Source organism: Sorghum bicolor, chromosome 8 (assembly GCF_000003195.3).
Source record: "Sorghum bicolor cultivar BTx623 chromosome 8, Sorghum_bicolor_NCBIv3, whole genome shotgun sequence".
Lineage (NCBI taxonomy): Eukaryota > Viridiplantae > Streptophyta > Magnoliopsida > Poales > Poaceae > Sorghum > Sorghum bicolor.
The window spans coordinates 40,187,567-40,201,287 of NC_012877.2; the positions used below are offsets into that span (position 1 = coordinate 40,187,567).

At 42.4% G+C, this 13,721-nt stretch overlaps 2 protein-coding genes and 1 pseudogene across 4 annotated transcripts; all 3 read right to left on the minus strand.

Moving 5' to 3' along the window:
* Positions 273-2,188, minus strand: LOC110437486. Its single transcript, XM_021465936.1, has 3 exons — positions 1,895-2,188; positions 869-977; positions 273-507 (listed from the first exon to the last, which is right to left on the minus strand). Exons 1-3 carry the CDS (start codon positions 2,049-2,051, stop codon positions 372-374), a joined length of 402 nt encoding a protein of 133 aa, XP_021321611.1. The 5' UTR covers positions 2,052-2,188; the 3' UTR covers positions 273-371.
* Positions 4,486-6,034, minus strand: LOC110437572 (annotated as a pseudogene).
* Positions 4,514-8,601, minus strand: LOC110429901. Of its 3 annotated transcripts, none has more exons than XR_002447092.1 (4): positions 8,161-8,601; positions 7,944-8,067; positions 7,595-7,680; positions 4,514-6,121 (listed from the first exon to the last, which is right to left on the minus strand). XR_002447092.1 is itself a non-coding variant. In XM_021446639.1 (3 exons), exons 1-3 carry the CDS (start codon positions 8,392-8,394, stop codon positions 7,670-7,672), a joined length of 369 nt encoding a protein of 122 aa, XP_021302314.1. In that variant the 5' UTR covers positions 8,395-8,601; the 3' UTR covers positions 4,514-7,669. The 3 variants fall into 3 exon arrangements, 1 of the variants encoding a protein (XP_021302314.1); XR_002447093.1 differs by having other exon boundaries at positions 6,801-7,680; XM_021446639.1 differs by having other exon boundaries at positions 4,514-7,680.

Below are 13,721 nucleotides of genomic sequence, written 5' to 3' on the forward strand. Positions count from 1 at the left end.
GCATATTGGCCCATTTATTAACAGCCCAACATAAAAATGGGCCATTTTCTAGCTTATTCTCAACGTAATTTTGACGTATTTCCAGCCCATTTCCAATTAGCATTCAGGCCCATTTTCAATTGGCATTCAGAAAATTTACATGTTGAATTCAGCCATTTTTTATTTTCTCAGCCATTTATAGCACATACAACATACATCCCATTACTATTGCAAATACAAATATACAGCCCACATAGACAAACCATTCAATTTTATTTAGAACTCAATCCAGCAGCACATAAGATCTCAAGTTTATTCTCATAAGATGAGATACAAAGTTACATAAAGCACCACATCGTGCAATGCACCATGGCACATAAGCCACCTACAAATTACAGGTTTCCAAAATTGCATGAAGTTGCAGCAGCAGCAGCAGCCATGTATGAAGTTGCAGTAGCATAGTTCATCAAGTTGCAGCAGCAGAATGTCAAGTTCCAGCAACACAATGTATCATCAAATGTTCCAGATCTGCACTTTCAGAGAACATTAGAATTTAAACCATTTCAGTAAGGTACTTTCAGAGAAGATTAGAATTTAAAGCATCTTAGTAAGGTGCACAAGCTCACTGGATGTTACACCACTTTCAGAATCAAACAAAGAAACTATGTTGATATAAACAATGTTGGGTTCAAATTTTATCTGAAGGATTTGTCACAAGTAAGTTTTGTTCAATATGGTAGTTGTAGGTTAAAACCAGCGTGTTTAATCTCAAAATAGATAATACTAAAATACTACACAAAAGATAGATGTACCTAGTATCACAGCGTGTTGAATCTTATACTGATCTAAACATCGCCAATGAGTAGAGTGAAAATAAGTGCGTACATACCGGCAGGTGAAATGGGGAACACAGAGGTGAACCGTGTGTTCCCTTCTGCTTCTGTGGCACCCACTTTGGAGCAGAGGCATTGTGCGCCGTCTTCTTTCTCCTTCAGATACTGCAGCAGTCAGTCAAAACCATATATATGTAGTGAACCAGATCAAGAAAATAAAAAATAACCACATAATAGAGCTGCTTGTATTATCTGCACAACATGAAACAGTCTAGGCATTTACTATCCCAACATGCCCATGTAACAGCATGTTGCAACCCAGCTGAAGAATATAAATGAGCAGATACACATGTCAAATGGAAATTTTAGTTGAGCCGCTCCCAAGTCCAGCCATCAACATTAACATCAGTTGAGAACCAAACATCAGGAAAAATATCATTCTACGGCCAAGAGAATGCAATGCCTATTTAGGATCGACAAACAAAGCATCAGGAACAAACTGTCTAAAAATTTGAGGAAATTCAGTATTTAGATAGACACTTTTATATGATTTCAGGATAATTCAGTTTACCACACAATACTTAGGCAGCAACATATATGCTTTCAAACCAAATTTCCACAAAGTGAGCAACACATATGCTTTTAGGAAGCAACATTCAGCACATGGCAAGCAGTTATCTAGTACTAGTTGGTAAAAAGGACAGAATAAGATATGTCAATCTATTACTATTGCTTAAGTGACAGACAAGTATGCTCCATATAAACCAGAGAATAAAAAGAAAAGGCCAAAGCACCATAGTCGGCATCCAACGAAAATGATTCAGCACCATAGTCTATATCATGAATCTCGATCATGAAGAAAATCATTGACAGAAAAAAGGGACGTATTATAAAAAGGTGATTGTTATCATTAGACGGGCTAGAAGGAAGTCTAGTCCAGCGGATCTAATTACATTAGAGCTGACAAAATACGTTTTTTTAATCAAACAAATTCTAGTCCACCAGAGAATGTTCATCTGATGATCCTAATCGACCAAAGAAAAGGTTATTAATCGAACAGATGGAGTGGAGCGGGTGCTTACGGGAAAAGGAAACGAAATGGCGCGTGCTCTTGCAGTCATCATCGACGCCGTCCGGTGCAGGCTTTGAACCACAGGAGGAGACGTGGATCTCATGTTCGCTCTGCCCCTGCTGGCAAATAGCAAAACTGACAGCGAGGGATCTAGGCTTCTTGGCCATGGATCTCACCTCCGACACCGTGTTGGCGCCTCATCGTTGAACTCTCCCGCAGCACGACTCTTCTCAGCGCCGGACACACGAGAGGAGCGGCACGAAGATGTCTCTGTGGGTGGAACAGGGCACCATGGCCATGGCGGCGCGATGGTAGGGTCGATGGGGGAGCGGCAGTGGCGCGTTCCTGAGTTAGGTTTGGGCCTTTGGGGTGAAGACTAAGGAAAAACAAAATTTAGGGTTTGGGAAGCTCACGGGAACGGTAGTTTTATGCGCTACTACTGCAATCGTGGCCGTCAATCATAATTGGATGGTTCAGATTCAGGAAATACAGAGCAGGCTGGTGGGTCACGAGGCCTGCCGCGAATGCGCGGCCCAGGCCCAGGACGCTGGGCCTAATATTTAACGAGTTTTAGGCAGGAGCGCTTTACTAATAATGTAGTTCTTATTTTCCATTGATTAAGCAATCTTGTAAAGTAAACATTTTAAGCCAATTATATTCATGTACCCAATATATTTTTAAAATGAAATAGACTGCATATATGTCCTCTCATAGAATTTTAAAAAATTTGAAACGATTTACTACTTTCTATAGTTTAAATGAATTATTGCATGCTTTTAGAAAATTACTTCAACTTGAACTACACGTCCTATCAAATAATATCCAAAAATTTTTAAAAATATATAGGTAACAAGGCATGTTGTATTTGAGCTCACTTCCTCAAAATCAATGGAAAATTAAGTGTTTTGTTAGACATTACTCGAACTACTATTTTGATGACTCCAAAGAAAAAAAACAATAATATCATAAAGTAGTCTAAAAATATTAAGAATTGATATGGAGGCATAATGTGGGTGTATATGCTTGTCATAAAAAATTCAAACCATTTTATGAAAGTGAGACTATACATTATTCACAAATAGTATATGTCTCATGTAGTTTGTGTGAGAGATATACCATTTGTTAGACAATGCATGGTACCTCTTTTTCAAAATCATTTGATTAAACATTATACATCAAAAATATGTTATTGTGAAAGTTTATAGGATTTTCTAACAAAGTTTTGAGTTATTAAAATTATTTTATGTTATATTTGAAGATAAAGTAATGAATGGATTGAAAAATAAGCCATATATGAAGAACTAAGAAATAATAATTACTTAAAAAGAATGTTTTCAGTTGATAGATCATGATTTTAGGAAAATTTAGAAAAAAAGAACATACCATTTGGAGTTCGAATGAGTGAGAAAAACTGGTTACATTTTTTTGCTTGAGATTAAAAACAGAAAACGTTTTGGTTCATGTTCTTGCTCTTGTTCTTCAAGTATTGACAAGCATATTAATTGAAAATACAAAAGCTTTTATTCATATTCTCAATTCAAGCCGTTCTTCGCGTATATCACGTTCGTGGGAGGGAGCACGCGAAGGCGCCTTGCGGGGCCAAGGACCGGCTGCATCCGCCGTTGACAAGGCCCGGAGGTCGATCTGGTAGGCGTCCCTGTCATCCTCTCCGGGCCAGGCGATGGCAGGACAAGCAACAGCCGGAGGAGGAGAGCAAGTTCAGGAGCAACAACACGTCCGAGATGAGAAAAGAGTCAGAGCTCTTGCGCTAGCGCTTCGATAGTCGCCGTCGGCGGCGCTGCACAAGTCGAAGTGAAGGTCGTGAATGAACTGTCGTCCGAGGAGGCTGATAAGGAAGGCGTATACAAAATAAAAAGTTTAATAACAAAAGTCATCATAAACAAGTGAATAGTGCAGTGGTTAGGCATTTTGGCTTTGTATGGCTGGTTCTGGTTTCGAAGCTTGGGGCAGTATTTTTTTTGTAAAAAAAATTATCCTGTTTGATGGGTGTTGTGAACTTTTTTCCAAAATTTATAATGTTTTTTATAAAAAGAAGTTGTAATGTTTGCTGGCCTTGCACCTTTATGAAGTCAAGTGTTTCAGGTTCAATTTATATAGGCTGCACTTTTTATTTGTGTTTACAAAATGGACAAGGCCATGTGGTCGGCGGGCATAAACTCGAGTGAATGGCCCAGGCGGCCTACCGTGATGTTGGGTCGGTAAACAAATACAAATACTAGTCAAATGGAAATCCCATATAGGTGCAATTTTTTGTTTCCATGTGCAAATGGAACATATTTTTAATTTTGCCATATATGCTTGTAGCAAAATTGTCCGAACAAAATACAAGTTATAACAAAATTATATTGTTACAATAACTAGTTGAGTGCCCGTGCGTTGCTACGGGTAACAAAAATATGTTAATCTGATTTATTACTTCCATAAGAAGTGTTTTCAAAATAATGTTGGCAAACAAAAACGAGGATGGTGTGCAAACGTTGGATGCCAGTACCAGTACGAGAGTATTCAACTATTCATACACTAAAGGCAGATTTTACTATAGCTGTCACCCTCGTTGTTGCACAGAGTAGCAACTTGCAATTCGCGCCAGGCGGCAGCCCTCAACAAGTGCTCTGAAATTTTCATTATTGCAAAGTATAGAGCAGTTACAAATAGAATCCTTACATTGCTGATGCTATAATACTATAAAGCAGCTAGTAGTTTTGTATAGTCTCTCCATACTAAGCAACTAATCTCTCTGCAATGCACAGACGTAAAGGCCAATTTTTTAAAAATATTATTTCCAATTCTTACTGCATGGTTACAAATCAGCAGTGTAGGATATCGGGTACCTGCATCTCTGATGAAATATTTGATCAATACGATGCCATGAGATGCCCTTCTTTTCAGCAAAATGAGTTCTGATTTGTGTTCTCCCAAGCGTATGAAATCTGCAGGACTTGTTCAACACCACACCCCAATTTGAGTGAAATGTATTGGCTCGAATAGGTTGACAGAAGCAATTCTTGATAGTATCAGCTCATTACTAAAGCTGGAGGTGTTTGTCTTGGAAAAAAATTAGACTCCATGCCACTTTGTTTAATATTTACCAGCTTCAAGCACTATTGTCGAAAGGAACAATCTCTCAGGTCCCATTCCTGGAAATGGGAGCTTTCACCTCCCGATGTTGCAAGTGCTGATTCTCCAAAAAACCATTTCAATATGCCCATCCTGGTAGGACTTTATGCATGTCAGAACCTAGACACACTGTAAAATGCTATCAATAATTTCAAATGTTCTGTGTCGTTATGGATGGCAACACTTCCAAATTGCAATATCCTTGTCAATGAATGACCTGACTGGAATGATCCCAGTTGACTGAGCAACCACACCCTGCTTTTGTTCAACTTCAGTGAGAACAATCTACAAGGGAGATTGCACCAGAATTGGGCTAGTCGAGATAATCAAATAACTGGTGTCATTCAAGAATCCATAGGCAATCTATCAAACCTTGCCCAAATAGACTTACATGGAAACAGATTGACAAGATCAGTGCTGATGTCATTTAGCAACTTGTTGAATCCCCATTGCACCATTGTTGATGGAAACCATCTCTCTAGGGATCTGAAGATTTCATATTTGCTTCATTGTCCAAATGTAGAAGCCTTACAACCATTGGCATATCAAATAATGCATTCACAGGGAGGCTACCAACTTCAATTGCAATTTGCAAACCAATTTCCTATAGTGAACTCCACATGATCATAAGTATTAATCTATTCGCAAATTTATTCCAAGGAAGAATACCAGGTTCATTCAGCAATATACTTAATATCGAGGAGTTGGATCTATTCTCCAATGCACTTTTCAGTTGCCATCACAAAATCCTTGACTGATCTCACTTACCTTGCCAATCTGAATCTTTCCTTTAACAGATTGGATAGATAGACACAAGGAGTGTTCTCAAACATCATACTCAAATCACTAATGGGGAATAATGCACTGTGTGGCCTTCCACGCCTAGGTATAGCACAATGCCAGAACACCAGTAATCATTCAGACTCCAAAAAATACTGATGAAGACCTAGCCTGCAGTTCTGGTATCTTTCGCTTTAGCTAGTTCTTGCATATGTTGAGTATATGCCTGCATCTTCACTTTAGCTGTGTTCTTGCATGTTGATTATATGCCTCATGTAGGAGCTTGCCCTCGATGCCGTCTGCCGCACTCTCATCGACACTTCACAGAACAATGTCGGCATCGAAGCCATCGTCATCATCAGAGTTAAGCCACCAACATAATGGATGATTCATACAATACAAAGGACCAAAAAAACTCTCTAATACAATTATATTCAGCTCAAAGCTGACAGCCACAACATTGCCATTACCTAGAGCAACATTGCAGACCTACAATCTATCTTTTAGCAGTCAATGATGCAGCAATGAGTTTCTATGGTTGATTATTGTGCTTTGATTGAGAAACTAAACTGCACATATGTTTCTCTGGTTGATTATTATGCTCTGGTTCATTCTTATATTTGCAGACAGCACAACATCTAGTGTGTTCATGCACTAAACTTTCAACGCAACACTCCCATTTAGAAAATGGCACTGACATTTAGGGGGTGTTTAGTTCCCCATAAAATGCAAAATGCCAACTACTTTAAAATGATGGAATGCAAAATGCCAAAATTTTCAAGGTTACGTTTAGTTCCATCCAAAGTGCAGAATTTATTGCCCTCATGAGAGCTTCTTGATGCTCTTTTAGGTTCTTTTTGGCCTCGTGAGACTAAAATCCAAAATAGAGAATAATCACCTTTTTGCTAAAAAAATTTGCATGGTGTTTAGTTCCATTTTGCAAAATGATAGACCAAAACTCAAAACATTTTCATCTCATTTCTAGATGAGGTACATACATTATCCTTGATATGCTGGAATACAGCTAGTGCCTCCAAATGCCTTCTAGCAGTGCCAAAAGCGTTGATTAACAAATTTAGGATAACAAGGTTTGGTTCAAATCATTCTTCCTCCATTAACTGAAATGCATTTACACTTTGTTCAGACAACTCCTGAAAGATAAAGGGTGCACCTTGACTACTCTTTGAGTAAGCAGCCAACATAATTGACGTGGGTTGAAACATGTGCACAAGGGTAGGTAGGTACCCATGCTCTACTGACAATTAGAAAAAGGAAAATGCAGAAAATAGCTGAAGGTTGTATAGCATTGACCTACTGTAGTGGGCCAAGCTTATTAATTGTACTTAACATAAACCTGAATGTTGGTTCTCAAATGCACGATATATCCTAAAGGTGCTGTAATAGATGGGGGAAAGTACATGAGCTCAGTCATAATGTCATATAACTTCAGTCTAGATAAATGCAACACTGCTTTTGGCATGACTCATGATACTGCTATTTTTATTTCTCAGAGAAATGGCTATCAACTTCGTTAGGATTTATTAACAATTAGGTGTTGTACTGAATACTGACAAGATAAACAATGATGTCTGAGATCCATCTAAATTATTTATGGTGTTATGGATCCAGTGTCCAGAACATCATGTTTTCAAACCTAGAAATGGTTTACCTGACTATCTCATATTCAAAAAATAACAGAAGAAAATATTTGTCAAAAATAATCTCACATCTCTACCAGCTATATATTTTGTAGCTGTCAGCCACACAAAGAAAACAAGACCAAAAGTCATACCTGAAAATTGCAAAGGCTTACTGTTGTTTCTTGGAACAGGGCACGGTTGTGGGGAACAAACGCAGAAAGGAGCAGCTATGAATAATCTGCAAAAACACATGAAAAAACAAGTCACAGATTGCGAATTTTAAGATGGATAAAATGTAACCCTGAGCTCAAATCGTAAGGGGGAATAGAAAAAAATCAAGAACCTCACATCATCGTAACCAGGTGAGGGAGGAGAAAAACAGAACTGTTGGTTGTTTGTTCAACAACAGTTCCCTTATTTTTTATCTATAGGTCTCCTCAGAATCAAATGTACTGGGCACAAATCCAAAGATTCAGATTTTGCCAAAAAGATTTTGCTTACCGAATTGATTTGCCTGATTGAAGCAGCAAGGAGATAAGCAGGAAGAAGGTGTCCTGGGAGTGACCAAAGAACACGACAGCGCCTCCTCTACCGCGGCGGCCACCACTCCGCTTGCTAGGGTTTCCTTTGAATGTTTGAAAGAGATCGAAGTTAGCTTAAGTTAGGGTTGGGTTCTCAATTTTGCACAGCACGATGGAAAGAGAAGGGGTTAGCATACCTGGTGGCAGCAGTGAGGGAGGGTGTAGGAGGACTTGAAGAAGCTATTGCTGCTCAACGTGCTTTGACTGCTTCTCGTCACCCACACCTGGAGGTCCCACCGAGCGGACGGGTTGGGCCGCTGGGCGTAGGGTTGCAGCAGAGTCCTGAGGTGTGGCTGTAGCCGGCCCGCCATGCCTGCACCCACCGCCCGCTCCGGGTTGGCTGGAGCCGCCACGCCGGCACTGCCGGCCATGCCAGGGTCGCAGGGTCAGTTAGGCCCCCCGCTCGCGCTGGGATGGCTAGGACCGGAGCGGCCGAGGCCGCTGGGCCCCCACCGAGGAGGTCTCGCGAGGGCGGTGCTAGGTCGCGGACGGTGTCTGGTAGCGGCGAGATGCGGAAGTCGAAGGCTCGTGAGTGCGGGAGAGGCGAGGGGAAGTCGAGGGTCACGAGTGTAGGAGAGGCGAGGGGAAGTCGGGTGGACGATTGCTTTTGACATTTTTTAGTTGTAGAGATTTATCAGATTGTCTTTTGGGTTTGATATTTTTTGCAATCATATTTTCTATTTTTTTTGCACTAAATACTGGTAGCGTGTGTTGACGGTCTTTAAGTATCAAATTTAATAATCAAATAAATAAAGAAAAGGATCCAAATGAAACCAACATCTAGACTTAGGGTTTTATCTGACAGAATTCCACGAGTTTTGACGTTTGTCTATTTCTGCAGGGAGTTATCAGGAAATACGGAAGAAAGGCCCACACGTCGGGATTACGTAAAGATATTAACGTGCCGCGCAATTATCTTTCATCTAGAAGACTCCAGAAGCCACGAGACCGAAGCGGAGGCGAAACGGGGCCAGACCCTGGGCGCCCGCCCTGCCTCTGAGTCCAATCAGGACTCTGCTTTGCGGGAGATCTCCACCGACCTAAAGGATGAATCTAAACCATACAATCTATGTCGGTTTGATCCAACGACCCATATTCACTTGAAGGGACTATAAAACCAGACCCCCTGACCACTGGAGGAGAGAGCCTCTCAACCCTAATTCATTGTTCCGTCAAGGGAGAAGAAGCCTCTGATCTAAGATTAGAGCCACCACATCAATTAGATATCTAGATTAGCATAGCTACATAGGATTAGAACTAGAAGGAGTCAATCTTCGATTGGTTTCCAGATCTGTCAGGAGGATTCTTGGTAATTCTCTAATTGTGCTTCTAATTGCTTTCTAATTATCTTTGTTCTTCAATATTATGAATATGACTTTGTTCTACTTCAATATATTGCTTATGACTTTGCTCTGCTTGCTTATATTCAAGATTATATTGTTCTTAGTTTATCATAGTTATGTACTTGGCTTAGTTAGATTGGATCTATATACATGCTTATGATCGTATAGCGTTTATCCATCGGATCCATGAGTAAATGATAGATATTGTGTTGGCGTGGTGCTTATACCGTATTTATCTGCGATTGTACCCAATATGCCAGATCGTGGGGTAGTTCGTGATAGTGACAGCTTCATTGATTCTTATATAGTCCCCCTCTCATGTATTGGGCTGGCAGAGCAACATTATTATAGGGGAGTGATTGCTTTGTTTCTCATTTACCTTGCTAATATCACTATGCATGGGCGTAGTCTTGTCTCACAATGATTGCTAAGTATGCTTGCACTAACTATGATAATGCTAGACTGTATAGTTGAGAATAACTTAGGAAATATTCTTGTAGTTCGTTCTAATTCCATGCTAATGACTTTTTAGAGTATCTAATAGAGGTGCTTATCATATTTATTATGTGGCTAGATCAGATTAGTTATCCTTGTCACTATTATTACTTCATATATCTTTTATGTGACACTTATCCCTGTATGAAAGAGTTAGATAAATGTTCTCAATTATACATGCAATGATAGATACTGAATCTCATATTCTACTCTGTAATCAATATTGATGATTGCTAATCCCTTCCGAGTGGTAAAAATATAAATAACGATACCTGGAATACTTCCCGGTTAAAATGCTACATCGGTATTAATCTGTGCGCTTGCAGATCCCATTCATTATTTATTTAGAAGAGCAATTGCATATTTCAATACCGCGTCTCTTATATCATGCTGGGGATGACAACTTGGCTTAAGTGGTGTGAGGGATAGGTTTGGCATTTTTGGCACCGTTACTAGATTTAGAGAACTTAGTCTACTTTTGGTAATGATGTTAAGAATACCCAACAAGCATTTTTGGCGCCGTTGCCGGGGAAGGTTGATTACTAATCAGGAATAGAATAAAAGATTTTGAGTTATCATTTGCATCACTAATATGATTGAGCTTATCTATTCTCTCATACAGTTTTACCCCGATATTTTCCTATTTCTTCTTATGCAGGGGAATGTATGAATAGAAGACATCTTCCAGGAAATTTTGTTGACAATCCCGAAGCATTATTCAAGAAGACGAGAGCCAAGCTCAAGAAGAGATCATCAACACTTCAGCAAGAAGCTTCATGAAATCAAGAAGATCATCGGAACTTGTCTTCAGAGTTCGAGGCCATGGCGAACAAATCAATCCGCGAGTTCTCAGCTCCCACTATGGACAACATCCGCACTGGACCTGCTGTAGAGATCGATGGCAACTTTGAGCTCAAGCCTGGACTTATCAACATGGTGCAATCCAACCAGTTCTGTGGGAAGGCACACGAAGATGCTAGTGCTCATTTACAACACTTCCTGGAGATTTGCAACACATTCACCATAGCAGGAGTTTCCAAAGATGCTATACTACTTCGCCTCTTCCCATTCTCACTGTTAGGGAGAGCGAAGCAGTGGTTCTACGCTATAAAGGAGAAGAATACTACGTGGGCACTCTACTCAACAAACTTCCTGGCAAAGTTCTTTCCCATGGGCAAGACCAATGCTCTCCGTGGGAAGATTACGAGTTTTCAGCAACAAAATGATGAATCTGTTCCAGAAGCATGGGAGCGCTTTCAAGACTACATCCTAGAATGTACCCATCATGGAATGGAGAGTTGGCTACTAATGCAGACATTTTATCATGGGCTCGGCAACAGTGCCCGAGAGACCATGGATGCTGCAGCTGGAGGAGCATTCTTATCACTTACTATACCACAAGCCACAGCTCTTGTGGAGAAGATGGCGTCCAATCAAAGCTGGAATGAAGAGAGGACCCAGACACGCAAGAGAGGTGGAGGTATGCATCAGCTAAAGGAGGTAGACATGCTGTCTGCAAAGCTAGACCTGCTCATGAAGAAGCTCAACGATAGAGCTGGAGACAAGAAAGAAGTTATGCACATCTACGACTCTCACATGACTTGTGAGGAGTGTGGAGACACTGGACACTCAGGCAACCACTGCCCTGAGATGCTTGAGGAGGTGAACTACATCAACAACAACAACTACTACTACAACCGTCCTCAACAAAATCAAGGTTGGAATCAACAGAGGCCTAACTACTCAGGTAATTATCAAGGTAACAATTCTTACAACAATAATAATAATTTTCCACCTTTGAGAGAGTTAGTGTCTAATCAAGGAAAGCTAATGGATAACCTATCTAAGAAATTGGCATCAAATGATAAAATGCTAGAAAATATAAATAATAGAATGGATAATTTCTCTACTGCCATCAAGAATCAAATCAGCTTTAATAAAATGATTGAATCTCAGTTAAATCAAATAGCTGCTGCTGTTCCTACTACTAACCCCGGTATACCATCACAACCGGAAGGATTAGACTCTGCAAATCTTGTAGACATGTTTGATGCAGGTAATTGGAGTAACCCCGTTACTGAATTCTCTACTGACCTTCTGCCGGTCAAGAGAGGCGATCCAGGACGCCCCGTCATCCCGATCTCCATCGGCAGGGTGGATGTCCCAGAAGCACTCTGCGACTTTGGCTCCAGTGTCAACATTATACCCAGGGTACTCTATGAAAAATTCTTTACATATCCTTTATTAGAGACAACCATGTGTTTGCAGTTTGCAGATCAGACGATAACTTTTCCAAAAGGAATAGTGAAGAACCTTTGTGTCCGAGTTGGTACCTTGTATGCCCAGCAGACTTCGTAGTGGTAGAGACCGGAAATGATGAGAGAGCACCTATCATCTTAGGAAGGCCATTCTTGAACACCACGGGAGCTATCGTCTACGCTACTGCTGCCAAGATCAGTTTCTACTCGAGTGGAGACTTTCGCTTTTACGGTCGAGCTTCCGCGGGGGCGCGCGAGCGACCCCGCGGGGGTAGCCCCCGAGCCCTCGAGGGAGTATTTAACTCCTTCGAGGGTTATTTTGCCAAATTTGCAGAAACGCTGTCAACACCCGTGGTGGAAGGTTCTGTTCGGCTTTGCCTTGCGTGGAGATTTCGATGTACTCTCGATAGAGCGAGCGTCTTCCACCCCAGATTGAGTTCCTAGCGGGTAGTCCAAGTGAGAACCTGTGCCCCTTTCGAGGGGGTCAGCTGTAGCCCGGAGGCGTCCTCATGAAGCAGGGTCGACGTGGTCGGGGATACCGGTCTCATTCGATAGAGTCCAGCGGCTCGATGCCTCCCTTCGGGGGGATTCCTCTCGACTGTCTCGACCCTACCTTGGACATCGCCAGCGAGTCCTCGAGGCGGGCCTCGATTTTCGACCACTCGCTGGGGATCCCTGACTCTTGGTGCTCGAGATCGGCTGTCGAACCCTTTCGACGGGCCAGCCATCGACCTCTCGAGACTATTGTGGGCGCATACCTTGGCTTACGAAGTAAGGAAGCTGCCGTACCGGTTCGTCTTTCTGCCCGTTGGGCGCACCTTTTGAGGTAAGTGACGTTGCGACACTGTATCGGCGGGGAATTCGGAGCGTCCGGCCTGTGAGGAGAGAAAGGACCGTTAGACGGCGCATTTATGGGGGGAGTTACCTCATTTATCGGATCTATCCGTTGGTCGGCCGCTATCTATAAATACGCCGTGGCGTTGCTCCATTCCTTCTCTCCCCTTCTGTCCTCTCGCCTTCGTCTTCTCGCTGCCTTTGCTCTCTTGCTTCCACCACGCGCGCGTGCACCCCCTCGAGCGGTAGTGAATCCACCATCTTTCCAACCAAGATGCCTGTGAGGCTTGTTGCCGCCGACGACTGGCGTCCGTCGTTGATGACGGACCGCCGTCTGCTAGAGCTCGAGAATGAAGGGCTCTTGCGCCGCCGCACTTCGCAGTCTTCGCCGGAGTGGATCGCGCCGCCGGCGAGTCACAGGGAGCCCCAGCCACCCGAGGGCTATGTGGTGTCATTCGCCAAGTTCCACCGCCATGGCTTGGGTGCTCCCCCGACTCGCTTTATGCGGGCCCTCTGCTTCCACTATGGAGTGGAGCTCCAGCATTTTTCCCCGAACGCCATCACCGTCGCGGCGGTCTTCGCCGCGGTGTGTGAGGGCTATCTTGGGATGATGCCCCATTGGGATCTATGGCTCCACCTCTACAGGGGCGAACTTTTCAACGCCCCCACCGGAACCACCGGTGTGAGGAAACCCGTGCGGGCCGGATGCCTCAACCTGGTGTTGAAGACGAAGAAGACGGAGAGGCCGCGCGAGTACATCCCGGTGGG

Excerpts from the sequence above, each read along its gene's own strand:
- LOC110437486 (XM_021465936.1), bottom strand. The coding sequence starts at position 2,051 with ATGGCCAAGAAGCCTAGATCCCTCGCTGTCAGTTTTGCTATTTGCCAG. Across the intron at positions 978-1,894 it reads CCATTTCGTTTCCTTTTCCC|TATCTGAAGGAGAAAGAAGA; the intron begins GTAAGCACCCGC and ends TGACTGCTGCAG. Across the intron at positions 508-868 it reads GTTCCCCATTTCACCTGCCG|ATCTGGAACATTTGATGATA; the intron begins GTATGTACGCAC and ends CTGAAAGTGCAG.
- LOC110429901 (XM_021446639.1), bottom strand. The coding sequence starts at position 8,394 with ATGGCCGGCAGTGCCGGCGTGGCGGCTCCAGCCAACCCGGAGCGGGCG. Across the intron at positions 8,068-8,160 it reads TCCCTCACTGCTGCCACCAG|GAAACCCTAGCAAGCGGAGT; the intron begins GTATGCTAACCC and ends AAACATTCAAAG.